The sequence below is a fragment of the Chiloscyllium plagiosum genome, unplaced genomic scaffold (genome assembly GCF_037043375.1).
Source record: "Chiloscyllium plagiosum isolate Xiang-an unplaced genomic scaffold, Cpla_swu_hap1 HiC_scaffold_21, whole genome shotgun sequence".
NCBI lineage: Eukaryota > Metazoa > Chordata > Chondrichthyes > Orectolobiformes > Hemiscylliidae > Chiloscyllium > Chiloscyllium plagiosum.
In genome coordinates this window covers 6,917,031-6,938,227 of record NW_028270159.1, presented here as the reverse complement: position 1 = coordinate 6,938,227, position 21,197 = coordinate 6,917,031, and the positions used below count along the sequence as shown (strand labels likewise).

Below are 21,197 nucleotides of genomic sequence, written 5' to 3'. Positions count from 1 at the left end.
CCTTCCTGTTCTTGCCACCAAAGTGGATAACTATACATTTATCCACATTAAACTGCATCTGCCATGCATCTGCCCACTCTCCTAACTTGTCCAGGTCACCTAACATCCTCATCACATTTCACCCTGCCACCCAGCTTTGTATCATCAGCAAATTTGCTAATGTTATTGCTGATACCATCTTCTATGTCATTAACATATATTGTAAAAAGCTGCGGTCCCAGCACGGATCCCTGCGGTACCCCACTGGTCACTGCCTACCATTCCGAAATGGAGCCGTTTATCACTACCCTTTGTTTCCTATCAGCCAACCAATTTTCAATCCAATCTAGTACTTTGCCCCCAATACCATGCGCCCTAATTTTACTCACTAACCTCCTGTGTGGGACTTTATCAAAAGCTTTCTGAAAGTCCAGGTACACAACATCTACTGGATCTCCCTCGTCCATCTTCAGAGTTACATCCTCAAAAAATTCAAGAAGATTAGTCAAGCATGATTTCCCCTTCATAAATCCATGCTGACTCTATCCTATCCTGTTACTACTATCCAGATGTGCCGTAATTTCATCCTTTATAATAGACTCCAGCATCTTTCCCACCACTGAGGTCAGACTAACTGGTCTATAATTTCCTGCTTTCTCTCTCCCACCTTTCTTAAAAAGTGGTATAACATTAGCCACCCTCCAATCCTCAGGAACCGACCCCGAATCTATCGAACTCTGGAAAATAATCACCAACGCATCCACAATTTCCCGAGCCACCTCCTTCAGTACCCTGGGATGCAGACCATCAGGCCCCGGAGACTTATCAACCTTCAAACCTAACAGTCTCTCCAACACCAAATCCTGGTAAATATAAATTCCCTTAAGTTCAGGTCCTTCAACCACTGTTACCTCAGGGAGATTGCTTGTGTCTTCCCCAGTGAACACAAATCTGAAGTACCCATTTAATTCCTCTGCCATTTCTTTGTTCCCCGTAATATATTCCTCTGTGGGCGGCACGGTGGCGCAGTGGTTAGCACTGCTGCCTCACAGCGCCAGAGACCCGGGTTCAATTCCCGCCTCAGGCGACTGACTGTGTGGAGTTTGCGCGTACTCCCCGTGTCTGCGTGGGTTTCCTCCGGGTGCTCCGGTTTCCTCCCACAGTCCAAAGATGTGCAGGTCAGGTGAATTGACCATACTAAATTGCCTGTAGTGTTAGGTAAGGGGTATATGTAAATGTAGGGGTAGGGGTATGGGTGGGTTGCGCTTCGGCGGGTTGGTGTGGACTTGTTGGGCCGAAGGGCCTGTTTCTACACTGTAATGTAATCTAATCTAAACTAATCTAATTTCTGTCTTCAAGGGCCCAATTTTAGTCCTAACCATTTTTTTGCCTTGCACATACCTAAAAAAGCTTTTACTATCCTCCTTTATATTATTGGCCAATTTACCTTCGTACCTCATTTTTCCTCTGCGTATTTCCTTCTTAGTAATCCTCTGTTGCTCTTTAAAAGCTTCCCCAGTCCTCAGTTTTCCCACTTATCTTTGCTATGTTATACTTTCTCTCTTTTAACTTTATATGTTTCTTAACTTCCCTCGTCAGCCACGGCTGCCATGCCTCCTCCTGGGATCTTTCTTCCTTTTAGGAATGAACTGATCCTGCAACTTCTGCATTATACACAGAAATATCCGCCATTGTTCCTCCACGGTCATCCCAGCTAAGGTATTGCACCATTGAACTTTGGCCAGCTCCTCTCTCATAGCTCCATAGTTCCCTTTATTCAACAGAAGTAGTGTCACTTCCGACTGTATCCTCTCCCTCTCAAATTGCAGATTAAAGCTTAATGTATTATGGTCACTACTTCCCAATGGCTCCTTCACTTCGAGGTCTCTGACCAATTCTGGTTCGTTACACAATACCAGATCCAGAATTGCCTTCTCCCTGGTCAGCTCCAGCACCAGCTGCTCTAAGAATCCATCTCTGAGGCACTCCACAAAGTCTCTTTCTTGAGGTCCAATACCATCCTGAATCTCCCAGTCTACCTGCATGTTAAAATCCCCCATAACAACTGTAGTAACATCTTTACGACAGGCCAATTTCAGCTCCTGATTCAATTTACATCCGACATCCAGACTACTGTTTGGGGGCCTGTAGATGACTCCCAAGAGGGTCTTTTTACCCTTAGTATTTCGCAGCTCTATCCACACTGACTCTACATCCCCTGACTCGAGGTCCCCCTGCGCAAGGGACTGAATATCCTCCCTTACTAACAAGGCTGTAACTGGCTGTAATAAGTGACTATGCTTTTAAAATAATGACTAAAATCACAAAAGCGCTGCTAAATAATTTTGTTACACTTTTTATTCTAATTATTCTGAGAGGTCAAATAGGTTTAGATCATAAAGATAGTAAAAATAAAGGCCATTTTGCTTTTGGATCAATACATCACTAATTAAAGATGGGTCTTGAGCAATGGAGTTTTCCTACCTCTTCACCAGAAGGTCTGGGTTCAAGCCTGACCTGCCCCTGAATCACAGTATGATTGAAGTAGCTTTAACTGATTCAAACAGACCTTCCTAAATCACCATTCTTTTTCATGACATGGGCAGCATTTTCCCCATTGACTTTTGGGCAAACGGAGGCCAGAAGCTTGCCCTGCATGACGAATAATCAGTAAGTTGATTGAAAGGTACCCAAGGGCCAACTTTTTCATGCAGAGGGCGGCACCTGCATGGATGAACTGCTGCCAGAGGAAGTAGTGGAGGCGAGTACAATTACAACATTTAAAAAGCACCTGGATGGGTATATGATTAGGAAGGATTTAGAAGGATATGGTCCAAATGCTGGCAAATGGGACTAGATCAGTTTAGGATATCTGGTCAGTGCTGAAAATGTGTTGCTGGAACAGCGCAGCAGGTCAGGCAGCATCCAGAGAACAGGAGAATCGACGTTTCGGGCATAAGCCCTTCTTCAGGAATGAGGAAAGTGTGTCCAGCAGGCTAAGATAAAAGGGAGGAGGGACTTGGGGGAGGGGGGTTGGAAATGCGATAGGTGGAAAGAGGTCAAGGTGAGGGTGATAGGTCAGACTGGGGTGGGGGGCAGAGAGGTCAGGAAGAAGATTGCAGGTTAGGAAGGCGGTGCTGAGTTCGATGGATTTGACTGAGACAAGGTGGGGGGAGGGGATATGAGGAAACTGGTGAAATCCGAGTTCATCCCTTGTGGTTGGAGGGTTCCTAGGCGGAAGATGAGGCGCTCTTCCTCCAACCGTCGTGTTGTTGTGGTCTGGCGATGGAGGAGTCCAAAGACCTGCATATCCTTGGTGGAGTGGGAGGGGGAGTTGAAGTGTTGAGCCACAGGGTGGTTGGGTTGGTTGGTCCGGGTGCCCCAGTGGTGTTCTCTGAAATGCTCCGCAAGTAGGCGGCCTGTCTCCCCAATATAGAGGAGGCCACATCAGGTGCAGAGGATGCAATAGATGATGTGTGTGGAGATGCAGGTGAATTTGTGGCAGATATGGACGTTTCCTTTGGGGCCTTGGAGGGAGGTGAGGGGGGAGGTGTGGGCGCAAGTCTTGCACCTCCTGCGGTTGCAGGGCAAGGTGCCGGGAGTGGAGGTTGGTTTTGTGGGGGGTGTGGATCTGACAAGGGAGTCACAGAGGGAGTGGTCTTTATGGAATGCTGATAGGGGAGGGGAGGGGAGGGGAGGGAAGGGAAATATATCCTTGGTGGTGGGGTCCGTTTGGAGGTGGCAGAAATGACACCGGATGATACGCTGTACATAGAGATTGGTGGGGTGGTAGGTGAGGACCAGTAGGGTTCTGTCCTGGTGGCGGTTGGAGGGGCGGGGCTCAAGGGCGGAGGAGCGGGAAGTGGAAGAGATGCGGTGGAGGGCATCGTCGACCACGTCGGGGGGGAAATTACGGTCCTTGAAAAAGGAGGCCATCTGGGTCGTACGTTTTTGGAACTGGTCCTCCTGGGAGCAGATGTTGCGGAGACGAAGGAATTGGGAGAATGGGATGGTGTTTTTACAGGGGGCAGGGTGGGAGGAGGTGTAGTCCAGGTAGCTGTGGGAGTCGGTCGGTTTGTAGTAGATGTCCATGTTGATTCGGTCGCCTGAGATAGAAATAGAAAGGTCGAGGAAGGGGAGGGAGGAATCGGAGACTGTCCAGGTGAATTTGAGGTCGGGGTGGAAGGTGTTGGTGAAGTGGATGAACTGTTCAACCTCCTCGTGGGAGCACGAGGCGGCGCCGATACAGTCATCGATGTAGCGGAGGAAAAGGTGGGGGGTGGGGCCAGTGTAGTTGCGGAAGATGGACTGTTCCACATATCCTAAGAAGAGGCAGGCATAGCTGGGGCCCATGCGGGTGCCCATGGCTACTCCTTTCGTTTGGAGGAAGTGGGAGGATTGGAAAAAGAAGTTGTTCAGGGTGAGGACCAGTTCAGTCAGTCGAAGGAGGGTATCAGTGGAAGGGTACTGGTTGGTACGGCGGGAAAGGAAGAAGCGGAGGGCTTTGAGTCCTTCGTGATGGGGGATGAAGGTGTACAGGGACTGGATGTCCATGGTGAAGATAAGGCGTTGGGGACCGGGGAAGCGAAAATCATGGAGGAGGTGGAGGGCATGGGTGGTGTCCCGGACGTAGGTGGGGAGTTCTTGGACTAAGGGGGACAGGACCATGTCAAGGTATGCAGAGATGAGTTCGGTGGGGCAGGAGCAGGCTGAGGCAATGGGTCGGCCGGGGCAGTCAGGTTTGTGGATTTTGGGCAGGAGGTAGAAGCGGGCGGTGCGGGGTTGTGGGACTATGAGGTTGGAGGCGGTGGATGGGAGATCCCCCGAGGTGATGAGGTTATGGATGGTCTGGGAGATGATGGTTTGGTGGTGGGGGGTGGGGTCATGGTCAAGGGGGCAGGAGGAGGAGGTATCTGCGAGCTGGCGTTTGGCCTCAGCGGTGTAAAGGTCGGTGCGCCAAACTACTACCGCGCCTCCCTTGTCTGCTAGTTTGCTAGTGAGGTTGGGGTTGCAACGGAGGGAGTGGAGGGCTGCGCGTTCCGAGGGTGAGAGGTTGGAGTGGGTGAGAGGGGTGGGGGAGTTCAGGTGGCGGTTAATATCGCGGCGGCAGTTGGCTATGAAGAGGTCGAGGGCAGGTAGGAGGCCAGCATGGGGTGTCCAGGTGGATGGGGTGTGTTGGAGGCGTGAGAAGGGGTCGTCAGAGGGTGGGCGAGAGTCTTGGTTGAAGAAGTAGGCACGGAGGCGAAGGCGGAGGAAGAATTGTTCGATGTCACGTCGCGTGTTGAACTTTCCGAGAGCGTAGGGGAATGAAGGTGAGGTCTTTGCTGAGGACTGATCTTTCATCCTCAGAGAGAGGTAGGTCTGGAGGGATGGTGAAAACACGGCAGGGCTGGGAGTTAGGACCAAGTGTGGGGCTGGAGCTGGGTGTGGGGGCGGGGTTAGGCCTGGAGACGGGGACGGAGATTGGCGTGGGGGCAGGGTTGGGCGTGGTGACGGAGATCGGCGAAGGGGCGGGGTTAGACGTGGTGACGGATATCGGTGTAGGGGCGGGGTTAGGCATACTGTCGGAGATCGGCGAAGGGGCAGGGTTAGGCATGGTGACGGAGATCGGAGGGGCGTTGTGGTCGTGTAGGTTAGTAACGTCACTGGGGGCGGAAGTGGCTGCGACGACCACAGAGACAGAGTTATTCCCCATAGCCGCGGAGGTCGCGAATCTGTCGGTAATTGTCTTCATGGCGATCGTGGAGGCGGTTGTCTGAGCGGTGATCGCGGAGGTTGCGAGGTCGGTGGGGGTGGAAGTGACGTCATCGTCCGCGGCAGCGGCTATTGTCGCGGGTGCTGTAGCGGGCGCGTGTGTAATGGCACCAGACTGATTTCGGAGGCCGATGGAAGATTCTGGAACAGTTGAGGAATCCGGAGTGTGGGGGTAAGTACATGAAAGTTTTTGGTACTTACTGTCTTTAATTTACAATATGGCTAGGAAGAACTGTTTGTTTAGTGTATGGATACTTCTGTGGATGAAGAACAGTAGAGGTCCTTTGCAGGTCTGAGAGAGTGTTGTCCTGAGCTGGGGTCGGGCTAATTGCAGGGAATGTAGGTAGCGGCGCATGGCTGCAAACGTGGAGCGGAGGATCCAGAGGGAGGTCTGTTGCTGGAGGCTTCGGATTTGTTGTAGGTACTGGTTGTCCTGGTTGGGTCCAAATTTTGTTGGTCGGAACGTAGTCCGGAGTCCGTGCGGGATCAGATATCTGGTCAGTGCCAATAAGTTGGACCGAAGAGACTGATTCTATGCTATACATCCCTATGACTCTATGACCTGAAGCTAGTCTCATTATTCAATTAAGTATGATTGGCAGGTGCTCAAAACTGTAGGGCCAATAGAAGGAAGGAAGTTGCTTTCTGAAATGGGCAAAGTTGAAGGGCCTTCTCTCCAAGTTTTTAAACTTTAAAATAAAGAGTGCCATTAGCAGTTAGGCAAATGAGAGGAAATGCCACCACAGGACAGTCTGCAGCCACAGCAAGAGTCATAGGGTAGATAGGGAGAAACTTTTCCTTTAGTAGAGGGGTCAATAACCAAAAGATACAGTTTTAAAGTTAGAAGCAGGAGATTTAGAAGGAATTTGAAACATTTTCTCACTCCACCAAGAGGGCGGTGGGTTTCGAAACTCACTGCCTAAAAGTGGTAGACAAGCAGGAGGCTGGAAGAACGCAGCAAACCAGGCAGCATCAGGAAGTGGAGAAGTCAACATTTCAGGTGTAAGGTCAAAGAGTACAGAAAAATATAGATAGACTGGAGAATTGGGCGGAGAAGTGGCAGATGGAGTTCAATCCAGCCATTATGAGGTGATGCATTTTGGGAAGTTTAATTCTACAGTGAATTACACAGTAAATCGAAGAGCCTTGGCAAAAGTTGATGTGCAGAGAGATCTGGGAGTTCAGGTCCATTGAATCCTGAAGGTTGCTGCACAGGTGGATAGAGTGGTCAAGGAGGCATATGATATGCTTGCCGTCATCAGACAGGGTATTGAGTATAAGAGCTGGCACGTCATGTTAAGATTATACACAACATTGGTTCGGTGGCATTTAGAATACTGTGTACAGTTCTGGTCGCCACATTACCAAAAGGATGTAGATGCTTTGGAGAGGGTGCAGAGAAGGTTTACGAAAACATTGCCTGGTACGGAAGGAGCTAGTTATGAAGAAAGGTTGAGTAAGTTAGGTTTGTTTTCATTAGAAAAAAGGAGTTTGAGGGGGGTCCTGTTTGAGGTCTACAAAATCATGAAGGGTATAGACAGGGTAGATAGAGATAAGCTTTTTCCCCAGGGTGAAGGAATCAATAACGAGAGGTCATGCTTTCAAGGCGAGGTGTGAAAAGTTTGAGGGGGATAGACACGGCAAGTACTTTACACAGAGGGTGGTAGGTGCCTGGAACGCGCTGCCAGCAGAGGTAGTAGAGGCAGGCACAGTAGATTCATTTAAGATGCGTCTGGACAGATGCATGAGTAGGTGGGGAGCAGAGGGATGCAGACGCTTAGGAATTGGGCGACAGGTGTAGACAGTAGATTTGGATTGGCTCAGGCTTGGAGGGCTGAAGGGCCTGTTCCTAACCTGTAAATATTCTTTGTTCTTAACCCTTCTTCAGGACTGGGGGTGGGGGTGGGGGTGGGGGAGGGGGGGTGGTGAATGAACGGGGAGCTGGAGATAAAGGAGGTGGCGGGGCAGGGTGGTGAAGTGGGGATAGGTGAAGACAGGCAGAGAGTACGACTTGGTCAATTGGTGGAATGAATCTGGTAGGTGGCTGGGAGGAGTGAAAGGGAGGGGGAGGGGCTGGGAAGGGAGCCAGGGAAGTTCTCCAATTTCAAATAACCTCCCTTCCCTTCCCCCCACCGACTCCCTTCGCAGCCCCTCCCCCTCCCTTCCACTCATCCCAGCCAGCTACCAGATTCATTCCTCCCATTGACCAACCAGGTTATACCTTCTGCCTGTCTTCACCTATCCCCACTTCACCACCCACCCCCCGTCACCCCTTTTATCTGCAGCTACCCTTTCACCCACCCCCAGTCCTGAAGAAGGATTACACCCAAAACGTTGACTTCTCCACCTCCTGATGCTGCCTGGTTTGCTGCTTTCTTCCAGCCTCCTGCTTGTCTATTTTGGATTCCAGCATCTGCAGTTTTTTAGTCTCTAAAAGGGTGGTAGATGCAAGAATCATCAAAACTTTTAAGTAGTATTTAGATGAGCACTTGAAACAACTTAGCATGGAAAACTATAGGCTAAGCATTGGAAAATGTGTTTAGTATAGATAAATAACATCTGATAATTGGTGCAGATACAACTAGCCAAAAGGACCTTTTTCTGTGATGTAAAGGAAACTCTATATGTACACAGCACAATAGATGTGATACAAATGAAATCAGTTATCTTTACAGATGAGTGCAGAGCCACATTAATGTGGTTGACTCTTAACTGCCCTCTGAAATGGTCTAAAATGCAATTCGTTCAAGGGCAATTAGGAGTAGACAAATGTTTGCCTTACCAGGGACATCCACATCCCACAAAAAAAATGTTGTCAAAATAGTTATGAACTTAATCTTCAGTAGTAATGGTCTAAACCAAATGAATGGCTCTACGTGATCCATTTCCACAGCTACAAATCACACAACACCAGGTTATAGTCCAACAGGCTTAATTGGAAGCACGCTCCTTCATCACAACCACCTGAAAGCTAGTGTTGTATGATTTTTAACTTTGTACACCCCAGTCCAATACCGGCACCTCCAAATCATTCCCACAGCAGTATTGTTGGAATTGGAAGTTTAGCCACACGGAATTTAAATTTAAAACCACTCCAAGATCAGCTAAAGAACTTGGAGTCTTCTTTCCTGCTCTGTAAGACTCAAATATTACAGCAGGAAAGATAAACATACACTTTAATTGAGCATGTAACTACTAATAATGAATAGAGACACAATGTTGGTTATTTATAGCTATCGTACCTGCCATATGCACAAGCAATGACAGAGCCTGTCACATTCCAGGACACACCAGTAACGTGCAGTTTTCGTTTCTGCGCTTCTGGATAATACAGAGTATGCAAACATGAAACCTACAGCAGGATTTAAACAAAGAAACTTATTAAACAATTATAATGGAACCAGTTACATTCTTGTTTTAGTCGGTAAATTAATTTAAATATCAAAGCTTGAAGAATCATGTGGTTTGCAATAATAGGTTGAGAGAGTGTGGATTTCAAACACAATATTCAATAACTAATCGCTAAATTTAATGGGCACAGAGATAGAAAATACATAGCACACCTCAACATGGAATATTCATGTCTGTCATTCAACTCTATCCAAGCTGCCTTATTTTTTGTTATTCTATCAAATTGCTTTTCGACTAAGTCTCTTGCAAGTCATTGTATTGAATATCTTCTGAAAATCCATACAGGTTACATCTACACATACCTGGCAATTTCTTTGAGGACCATTAAAATCAGTCCAGCTTTATCTGTTAATAAAATGTCTCCTGGCCATTCTTGGTTTGTAAAAGTCAATATAAAGTATTAATGACATATGTCATTTACAATAGAAGCATGTTAAGACAGGGTTTTAATTTGCCTCAATGAACAGGGAGATAATTATGGAGTTGTACTTTACTTCTAGTTAACCAAGGACCATAGCTCTGGTTAAGTTTTTTCATATTTGATATTCCCTCAGAATTTCTATATTAGAAGTATGTGTCAAAGTTACATAGGAAATGTATGAAGAGACTTCCTTTGAATTGATGATTAATTCATCTGCCAAATCCAGGTAATAATTATTTAGCACTGGAAACAGACCTTTCTTTAAAAAAAACAAGAACCTCAATTTTAAACACCTCTATCAAATCTCCTTTTAAACCTTCCCTGCTACAAGTAGAATGATCCCTGCTCCTCCACATTTCTCACACCACTGAAATAGCTTATCTGTAGTACTAATTCTGGTAAATTCTCCTCTACACCCTCCTCAAGGCCTCAACATCCTTTCTGTGTAGTGCACAGAACTGAATTGGATCTCCCTCAGAGACCTACCCAGTGATTTAGAAAAGCTTAATTTCCAATTGGAAACAATTTGCATTTTCTACTCTTTGAACAGGCTTTCCTTTTGCAAAGAAAGAACTACCTCAATTTTAATACGCAAATATGGTACACCGCTGACCCAAAGAATCCCATACCCTCCCAAAGATATCCTGTCATGGACATGGGTTTTTTTTGCTATCTGCAGACTAAATTAAATCCTAGGATTCTAAAGTACAGGGGAAAAAAAACTCCCATACATGTAATACAATTCAACTTTCCATTTCATTCTCCCCAATGTCCTAATAAATAATAATCCATCAATAAGCATTAAAAAGCCTCGATGATCTAGTAATTACGATAATGTTGGTTTTAGGACGTTTGGGACACACACCAACTGCCAATTTCCTCCAATTCAACAATAACTACATTTCAAACCAACTCACTGGTTACAAAACACAGACATCCTGAAATTGTAAAAGGCACTATATAAATGTAAACTTTTTAAAATCAACTCACTAGAAACATGAACAGGAACACAAGTGACCAGAATTTGTTTTGTTCTAAACAAATCCAACTAGAATAAACATAATGAAGCTTCAAGCATAAATGAACAAAGCATTGAAACCTTACGGTCAAAATTATGGAGATCTTGATTTCAATAAATCCCAAATCAACTTAAATGGCAGGCATGACAAAAGGAAACTTGCACTGCTTTGCACAAACTACTATAGGACAAGACTACAGGGTGATGGAGTGATGCCTCAGTCACATAGTTGGCAGGGGTTACAAATATATTTGTAACTGTCTGGTCTTTCTTTACGACTGCCAAAACTTAAAACAGTTCATGGAAATAAACTGCAGAATGCAATGCATAGGCATACCTGCTTTGGGAAATTTGGCAGAGGCCACTGTATGTGGATTTGATACCCTGGAAGCATATCAACATGGGAAAACATGCACTTTTTTGATTTGATTCAATTGCTATCTAATCTTACCTAAGGAATGCAATAACTCGCAAATTGATTTTATAAAGTTAATTATAGGTTGAGTAGAAACTAAATTACAGTATAGCCCAATATTACCTTTGCACAGCGGCACTATCAGGCAAGAATTGAAAGTACTTTAGTTAATACTAACAGACCTCACGTGGCATTGCTCACTGCTAGTCACAGTGTACAATGAAGTACAGAAGAGGAAACTGATTTAGAGTCATAGAATCAGAGATGTACAGCACGGAAACAGACCCTTCGGTCCAACCCGCCCATGCCGACCAGATATCCCAATCTAGTCCCACCTGCCAGCACCCAGCCCATATCCCTCCAAACCCCTCCTATTTATATATCCATCCAAATATCTCTTAAATGTTGCAATTATACCAGCCTCCACCACTTCCTCTGGCAGCTCATTCCATACATGTCCCACCTTCTGCGTGAAAAATTTGCCCCTTTGGTCTCTTTTATATCTTTCCCCTCTCACCCTAAACCTATGCCCTCTAGTTCTGGACTCCCCGACCCCAGGGAAAAAACTTTGTCTATTTAACCTATCCATGCCCCTCATAATTTTGTAAACCTCTATAAGGTCACCGCTTAGCCTCTGACGCTCCAGGGAAAACAGCCCCAGCCTGTCCAGCCTCTCCCGATAGCTCAAATCCTCCAACCCTGGCAACACCCTTGTAAATCTTTTCTGAACCCTTTCAAGTTTCACAACATCTTGCCGATAGGAAGGAGACCAGAATTGCACGCAATATTCCAACAGTGGCCTAACCAATGTCCTGTACAGCCGCAACATGACCTCCCCAACTCCTGTACTCAATATTCTGACCAATAAATGAAAGCATAACAAACGCCTTCTTCACTATCCTATCTACCTGCGACTTCACTTTCAAGGAGCTATGAACCTGCACTCCAAGGTCTCTTTGTTCAGTAAATCCCTAGGACCTTACCATTAAGTGTATAAGTCCTGCTATGATTTGCTTTCTCAAAATGCAGCACTTGTCATTTATCTGAATTAAATTCCATCTGCCACGCCTCAGCCCATTGGCCCATATGCTCAAGATCCTGTTGTAATCTGAGGTAACCCTCTTCGCTGTCCACTACACCTCCAATTTTGGTATCATCTGCAAATTTACTAACTGTACCTCTTATGCTCTCATCCAAATCATTTATGTAAATGTCAAAAAGTAGAGGTACCAGCACCAATCCTTGTGGCACTCCACTGATCACAGGCCTCCAGTCTGAAAAACTACCCTCCACCACCACCCTCTGTCTTCCACCTTTGAGCCAGTTCTGTATCCAAATGGCTAGTCCTCTCTGTATTCTGAGAGATCTAACCTTGCTAATCAATCTCCCATGGGGAACCTTGTCAAACGCTTTACTGAAATCCATATAGATCACATCTACTGCTCTGCCCTCATCAATCCTCTTCGTTACTTCCTCAAAAAACTCAATCAAGTTTGTGAGACATGATTTCCCACGCACAAAGCATGTTGACTATCCCTAATCAGTCCTTGCCTTTCCAAATATATGCATATCCTGTTCCTCAGGATTCTCTCCAACAACTTGCCCACCACCGATGTCAGGCTCCCTGGTCTATAGTTCCCTGGCTTGTCCTTACCACTCTGCTTAAACAGTGGCACCACGTTAGCCAACCTCCAGTCTTCACCTCACCTGTGACTATCAATGATACAAATATCTCAGCAAGAGGCCCAGCAATCACTTCTCTAGCTTCCCACAGAGTTCTAGGGTACACCTGATCCAGTCCTGGGGATATATCTATCCACCTTTATGCGTTTCAAGACATCCAGCACTTCCTCCTCTGTAATTTGGACATTTTGCAAGGTGTCACTATCTATTTCCGTACAGTCTATATCTTCCATATCCTTTCCACAGTAAATACTGATGCAAAATACTCGTTTAGTATCTCCCCCATTTTCTGCGGCTCCACACAAAGGCCGCCTTGCTGATCTTTAAGGGGCCCTATTTTCTCCCTAGTTACCCTTTTGTCCTTAACGTATTTGTAAAAACCCTTTGGATTCTCCTTAATTCTGTTTGCCAACACTATCTCATGTCCCCGTTTTGCCCTCCTGGTTTCCCTCTTAAATATACTCCTACTGGCTTTATACTCTTCGAAGGATTCACTCAATCTATCCTGTCTATACTTAACATATGCTTCCTTCTTTTTCTTAACCAAACCCTCAATTTCTTTAGTCATCCAGCATTCCCTATACCTACCAGCCTTTCCTTTCGTCCTAACAGGAATATACTTTCTCTGCATTCTCATTATCTAATTTCTGAAGGCTTCCCAGTTTCCAGCCGTCCCTTTACCTGCAAACATCTGCCCCAATCAGCTTTCGAAAGTTCTTGCCTAATACCATCAAAATTGGCCTTTCTCCAATTTAGAACTTCAACTTTTAGATCTGGTCTATCCTTTTCCATCACTATTTTAAATCCAATAGAATTATGGTCGCTGGCCCCAAAGTGCTCTCCCACTGACACCTCAGTCACCTGCCCTACCTTATTTCCCAAGAGTAGGTCAAGTTTTGCACTTTCTCTAGTCGGACTTGAATTAATACGGTATAATGTCACATCCAGAGGTCTTCAGAATTAAATTTTGTTTTATAATGTAGGTAAATTAAAACAAACAGTCAGTCAATCTTCAAACAATTAGATCCCACAAGCAACAACAGAGACAAATTTCCAGTTGGAGGGAAAATGTCAACTATGACATTGGAGGGTATTAAGATTTGCAACAATACAAAGGAGGAACTGGGACATGTCAGAATTGGGAGAGAGAATGTGTGGTTTGTCTCACTACGAGATTTGTATAGTCTGCCAACAATATTAAGTGGAAAGGAAACACGTCTGATTATATTTGGTGTGAGAAATATAAGGCCAGGAGTATTTATTTGTCAGTTTCCAAGCCATTTCTAAGCAACACATTAAGATATTTCTCTTTTTGCCTTCCATGAAGCATCAAGGGATTCTTCCTATATAAAGATGCTATATAAATGCAAGTACAGAATTGTTATTGCAAGTTTTGCAAATCATTTCCTGCAAAACTGGTTAATAGTACGCAATTTCAGCACAGGGCAGAATGGTGGCTGTGGTTAGCACGGCTGCCTCACAGCGCCAGGGACCTGGGTTTAATTCCACCTTCTTCATTCTCCCCATGTCTGCGTGGGTTTCCTCCGGGTGCTCTGGTTTCCTCTCGCAGTCCAAAAATGTGCAGGTTAGGTGGATTGGTAATGCTAAAACTGCCCACAGTGTCCAAGAATATGTAGGTTAGGTGGATTAACCATGGGGAACATGGGATACAGAGATGGTGTGCTTTTCAGAGGGTCGATGTGGACATGCTGGGATAAACGACCTGCTTCCACACTATAAGGGAGTCTAAGATTCAATGCTTTCCCCATGGGATTTGCACTCAAACGTGCCGAATGGATGATCCATCTTGGCCTCCTGTTAAAATTCCCAAATATTTCAGCTGAGTCACCCCACTCTGTGGGATATCATAATATGCCTGAATGCATCATAGGCTTTTCACATAGGCCCTGACATCTCTGCCACAATAATATTGAAAACTTGTGCTTCAAACCTAGACCCACACCTAGCCAAGCAATTCTAGGCCAGCTACATGACTGGCATCAACCTCACAATTTGTCCAGATATGTCCACAAAAAGCAGGATAAGAGGCTCAGGATTTATCAGGATATTGTCAGGTATGGAAGGTTTGAGTTATAAAGAAAGGCTGGATAGGCTGGGACTTTTCTCACTGGAGCATACGAGGTTAAGAGGTGACCGTATCGAAGTTAACAAAATCATGACAGGTACAGATAGGGAAAAGACATCTACCATTAACCCTAGGATGGGGGATTTCAAGACGAGGTGACATACTTTTAAAGGTGAGAGGAGAGAGATTTTAAAAAGACAGGCGGGGCAAATTGTTTTAAACAGGAGTTCTCTGTGGAATGAACGAGGAAGTGATGGATGCGGGCACAGTTACAATGTTTAAAAGATACTTAGATAAGTACATGAATAGGAAAGGCTTGGAGGAATATGGGGCCAGGAGCAGACAGGTTGGACTAGTTTAGTTTGGAATTATGTTTGGCATGGACTGTTTGGACTGAAGGGTCTGTTTTGACGCCGTATGACTCTATGACAAATCCAATCCCTCAATTACTGCTCCACCAGACTATTCTCAATCATCAACAACGTGATGGAAGGTGTAACAGTGTTATTAAGCAGCACTTAGTCAAACATAATCTGCATACTAATGTTCAATCTGGACTCTACGAAGGCTGAACTACTGACCTCATTACACCATTACTCTAAACATGGACAAAAGAGCCAAACTCAACAGGATTGGCCTTTGACATCAAAGTAACATTTAACAGAGTGTGGCAAAAAAGAACTCTTGCAAAAATGGCCTCGATTGGAATCAGCGGGAAAGTACTTCACTTGTTCAGGCATGCCTAGCACAGGGAAGATGGGTGCAGTTGTTGAAGGCCAATCATTTCAATCCCAGGACATCTTTAAAAGTATGCACCCTAAAGAATACCTATAATTAACCTACTCAGATATGTTATGACAAGTAGGACTTGAAACCAGGCCTCCTAGCCTACAGGTAGGGACACACTATTACTGCACTACAAAATACCTCTCTTCCTTAGGGTAGATATTTTCGAACCAACTTGTTCAAAGATATTGTTATACACCTCTGGGGCAGGCTGTACTTGAATTCAGGCCTCTTGACCCAGAGGTAAGGGCACCACAGCAGCCATGTTCCTTAGAGTAGAGTCCTAAACCCAACCATCTATAGCTGCTTCATCAATGACTTTCCCTCATCGGGACATTTGCTGATGATTGCACCATATTCAGAGCCATTTGCAAATCCTCAGATACTGAAGCAAGATGTCCAACCAGGGCTGGACAATATTCAGGCTTGGACTAAAGAATGGCAAAATAACATCTGTGCCACACAAGTGCCACATCAAGACCATGTTCAATGGGAGAAAATGCAAGAAACTCCCCTTAACATTTAATGGCATACTCTGCCTAAATTCTGCACTGTCAACAACTTGACCAGCCATGTAAATATTGTGATACAACAGCAGGTCACAACTGAGAATATTTTGGCAATTAACTTATCTCCCTACTTCCCAAAGCCAGTTTATAAGGCACAAGTCAAGACTGTGGCTCTCTTCTTTCCTGAATGAGTGCAGCTTACCAACATTGAACAGGCTTGACCATGTCCAGGGCAAAATAGCCTGCTTGATTGGCATGGCACCAATGGCATGAGAACTATAATTGAGAACTCACAAGAGACAGAGTATCTCAAAGTTGTAGGGTTGAAAGGGATTACACAAGGCAAAAAGGTATTTGGAAAAAAAGCATGGGAGTTTTAAAATCAAGATGTTGCCTGACTAGAGGGCATGATCACAGGAATGAACAGAAACACATACTTGCAAAGTTACAGATGTAGAATGTGAGAGAACAGCCAAGAATATTTAATAGTCCAATCTAGGGATCCTTGAATGAGCAGATGTTCTGAAAATGGGGAAATTCAAGCAGTGTTATGGAAGTGGGAATAGTCTTGGTGAATGTACAAATAAGATCGGAAGTTCATCTTAGAATTGAACATGACACCGAAATGTATAGAGAAGCTACTGCAAGTGATTCTCCAGCTGTGATTAGATAGATAAGGATGGAACTAAATGAGTAGTTCCCCAATCAGCCAGATGATAGTTGAGAGGCATTGGAGAAGGATGGTGTGATCAACTATTTCAAAGACAGGTTGAGAAGGATGAACATAGTCACAGAATACCAGTTGTGATTTTGGCAAAAGGTGATTCAGTACTATGGTAGGGGCAGAAAACCAATTAGAAAGGGTTCAAATTCAAACATGGGATTCAGGAAAGATGGAACCAGACCTGGGAGGTAACAACACATTAAAGATCAAGGAAAGGAAAGTTGGAGACGGATGGTGCTTTGCAAGAACAGAAAGAGCAAAGATTGTCTTTAAAAGAATGGGAATATGGCAATGGCTTTACTGGAAAGGGAGACAAAACCTGAAGATAACCATTTCAATTTTATTTAACATGGGGGCTTGGAGTGAGTGGATTTGTTTTCAGCATTTCAGTTGAATTGGACAGAGGGAAAGGAAGTGGGTCTCATGGACAGAAGAGGTCAGAGAGGACATGATAGGAGATTAGAAGAAATTTAAGAGAATGATGAAAGTTGAGGAGGACAGGGATGAACATTAAAGGAACGTTAGCCAAGTGAGCTAGTGGAGGGGAGAAATAGCAGAAAACGTTGATTGGATTGTCTCAATTTACATAAACTGCTCGCAGTTTTTGAAGGTGAGGAAGGAGAGGACAATGGAGAAGGATCGAAGATGACCTTTTCTCATCTGGAAACAAAGTCAGCAGTTGCAATTGCATTCCAGGATAATCCTGATATAGTGAAGCTCCTTGGATGCTGCCTGAACTGCTGTGCTCTTCCAGCACCACTAATCCAGAATCTGGTTTCCAGCATCTGCAGTCATTGTTTTGACCTAATCCTGATATAGTGACAAGCTATAAATCCGAGCCTTCTTCAAATTATAAATTCAACGACAAAACAAGAACTTTGTAATATTTATCGACATTAAAGATGTTGTATTCATGGGAGTTGTCACCATTTAATGTGTTAAGAAGATCATATTTTAAAAATCTTACCTTCCAGAATTTTCAATTTCAATAGAAAATAATTTGCAGTTGCACAATCTACTCCCATGCTTATATACATAACAAGAATAATTTAATTATTAAAAGTATATGAAAAATACAATTACATTTGAACAATTATTGAAGAAAATCTTGTAAAGTGCTCTATAACTACACAATCACAGGACATTTAAAGCTTTGCAGCCAATGAAGTGCTTTTGAAGTGTAGCAAAGTTTAAAAAGCACCCAATTTGCACACAGCAAGTTCCCAAAAGCAGCAATGTGATAAGCGAACCAGTTTGTTTGTGGTGATTTTGGTTAAGGGACAAATATTGGTTTGGGGCACCAGCACTACTGCCCTTCTTCAAAATCATGCAATGGGATCTTTCTTACATGAGGAAACAGAAAGAGCCTTGGATTAACATTTCATCCAAAAAAATGGCTTTTAATTTTGCCTATCAACCAATCAAGAAACCAAAATAGTAGTAGCAAACCATGTGTTAAAAAAAATTGCCAAATGCAGGAACAATGAGAATGCAACTGACTACTTTCAAGAGGAACAGAATACAAGAGTTACAGGAAGAGGCTGAATAGCTGGGACTATTTTCCCTGGAGTGAAGGGTAAGGAGTGACCTCATAGAAGTTTATAAAAGCAAGAGAGCATAGAAAGGGCAAGTAGCCAAGGCCTTTTCCCCCCAAGGTGGAGGAATTCAAAACTAGAGGGCATAGGTTTAAAGTGAGAGGGGAAAGATTTAAAGGGACCTAAGGGGCAACCTTTTCATACAGAGGGTGATACCTGTATGGGTACTGCAGAGGAAGCGGTGGAGGCTAGCATTATTTTAACATTTAAAAGGCATCTGGATGGAAGTTGTCACCATTTAACGTGTTGAGAAGATCATGAATAGGAAGGGTTTAAAGGGATTTGGGCCCAATGTTGGCAAATGGGACTAGATTAATGTAAGATATCTGATCAGCGTGGATTGAGGTGGATCGTGGAGTCTGTTTCTACGCTGTACAGCTCTATGAGTCTAAGAGCAGAGATGTACTGCTGAGGCTGTGTAAGGCTTTGGTCAGACCAGATTTGGAAAATTGTGAGCTGTTTTGGGCCCCATATCCAAGGAAAGATGTGCTGGTGTTGGGATGAAGGCTATGGCATATGAGAAGTGGTTGAGAACTCCGAATCTACACTCAATGGGGTTTACAAGACTGAGAAACTTACAGAATACTAAGAAGCCTGGATAGTGTGGACATGGAGAAAATGCTTCCATTAGGAGGAGACACTAGGATGCGAGGGCATAGCCTCAGGGAGAATTGAGGTGAGGAGTAACTTCTTTAGCCAGAGCATGGTTATTCTGTGGAATTCATTGTCACAGAGGGCTGTTGAGCCCATGTTACTGTGTATGTATATTTTAGACAGAGTTAGGTTCCTGATTAGTAAGGGGATCAAGGGTTACGGGGAGAAGGCAGGAGAATGGGGTTGAGAAAAATATTGGTCATGATTGAATGGTGGAGCAGACTCGATGAATCGAACAGCCTACTTCAGCTTGTATATCTTATTTGTTAAACTTAGAACTAGAAGCAGGCAATTATTCTCAGCATTTTACTTTCTGTAGCGCTTGCAAAAAGAACATGGTAAGGAATCAATTTCACTGCTTTAAACACATACATAAGAAGGCTCTTGTGGCACATAGGTAGTATCCACACCCCAAGTACATGCTGAAATCCCAGCTTCAAAACGGCAGATGAACCATAGGTGGTCAGAGAAAGCACTTCAGTGATACCCTCAAAGCCTCCCTGGTGAAGTGTAACATTCCCACAGACACTTGGGAATCACTGGGTTCTAATCACTTACTTTGATTAAAAGTATCATGAACTAGATGAATATGTGTATTCATGATGTCCTCAGGTCACAAAAACTGCATAATTATAAGTTTCTTTGTCTGTATACAAATTATTCACAGACTATACAGTGCAGGAATGTCTATTTCCAATTAGTTCAACAACGTGATATTAAAAGGTAGCATAAATTATAACTAAATATTAAGATACAGATAAATATTACTTATGGAAATATATTGCAAATCATGCAGCAATTTTAAGCATGGATGCATTCCAAGTAAAATATATATCTATAACTTTATCCTGACAACTTTCATTGTTTGAAGCATGAAGAGAAAGACAACGCTCAGTGGGCGAAGGCAGCATCTCTCCAAAAAAGACGGTTACTATTTCTCATCTATAATCCTTATTCTGAGGAACAGTCATAAACCCAATATATACATCATTTTTTCAACAAGTGCTGCCCAACATACAGCACTTCCAGAATCATCTGACTTCATTCGTTATTTGATCTACTTGACTAGGCAAAATGTGCTCGCTTCCTATTGTTTGCCGGTTGCTTTTCTACCACATTATAACAATACGACACGATCGTCTGTAATGCAACTATCACCTGCTTATCTCTCGTGCCATGCACTAATGAGATCTGAAGAAGTCAGTGAACTCCGAAACGTTAACGCTGCTTTCTCTCCAGGGATGGCTGCCAGAGCTGAGTTTCACCAGCAATTCCGTTAAAGAGATGGTTCAGCCAACTGTAACATTGCTGAACCACGATGATAATAACTACAAGATTATAATGTGTAAATTACCAGTGAAGTTCGTTTCGCAATGGGCTGTGTGGAATTTCAAATTCAATGAGGATCGCACTTTTGCAAATAATATGACAAAAATCGCACACGATTTGAAATACGCTCGAACATCCACCTTTTGCCACTAGAAAACTCACAGTGTGGGGGTGGTCTATCCAGTGGACTTCAAACCCATCGAAGGCGTGGCTCTTGATGTTCTTGATTAACTCCTTGCTCACCATGGGCTCCACCTGCCGGAGGAAGCGGGCCAGACGCGGGGAATCGATTGAAGGCTCCGCGCTCCCATTGAAAGCCGGCAGTTCTCGGCACTCGACCGGATCGGTCTGCGTACCGTTTCTCGCGCTGCGTCGACTCTGCACCGAGGCTTCGGAGCGCCGAACCGCGGTCGTTTGACAAACTGCGTCACGCAGCTCGGGAACCTTTCTCCAGCGCGAATCAACCGACACGGCTTCCTGGACTTCGTCAGTGAACATGACCCGGGTCCGTTAAAACTTTAGGAGAAGGAGGAAGAACTCCACCAACAAAATGTCCTCTTCCTCACGAAGCCAAGTGTAATTTATTTATATATTAAAGAATACATTGGAGTGTTGACAACTCATTCACCTCCTACACACAACAAAAAACCTCCCTCACTCTCGAACGCACACAGCATGAATCCAACAGTCGACGCGGACCCAAACGAGACGACCCGGTCGCCATGACGACCCGCGCCGCCTGACGTCACGGCCGTGTTCGCGCCGCTCGACCGCGGCCAATGGCAGGCAACGCCGGGGCGGTAGCTCGGCGCGAGGGGCCGTGCGTCGCGCAT

General features: G+C 44.6%; 1 protein-coding gene across 1 annotated transcript in view; it reads right to left on the bottom strand.

Annotated features, from left to right (window-relative positions):
• The window catches only part of dync2i2 (dynein 2 intermediate chain 2), a 62,269-nt gene extending 41,170 nt beyond the window's left edge, over positions 1-21,099 (bottom strand). Inside the window, exons 1-2 of the mRNA XM_043720591.2 lie at positions 20,527-21,099; positions 8,976-9,085 (exon numbers count right to left, since the gene is read on the bottom strand). Of these exons, the coding sequence (XP_043576526.1) occupies positions 8,976-9,085; positions 20,527-20,862 (446 nt within the window). The 5' untranslated portion in view covers positions 20,863-21,099. The remainder of the gene's footprint in view (positions 1-8,975; positions 9,086-20,526) is intronic.
• Between the last annotated feature and the right edge of the window lie 98 nt (positions 21,100-21,197).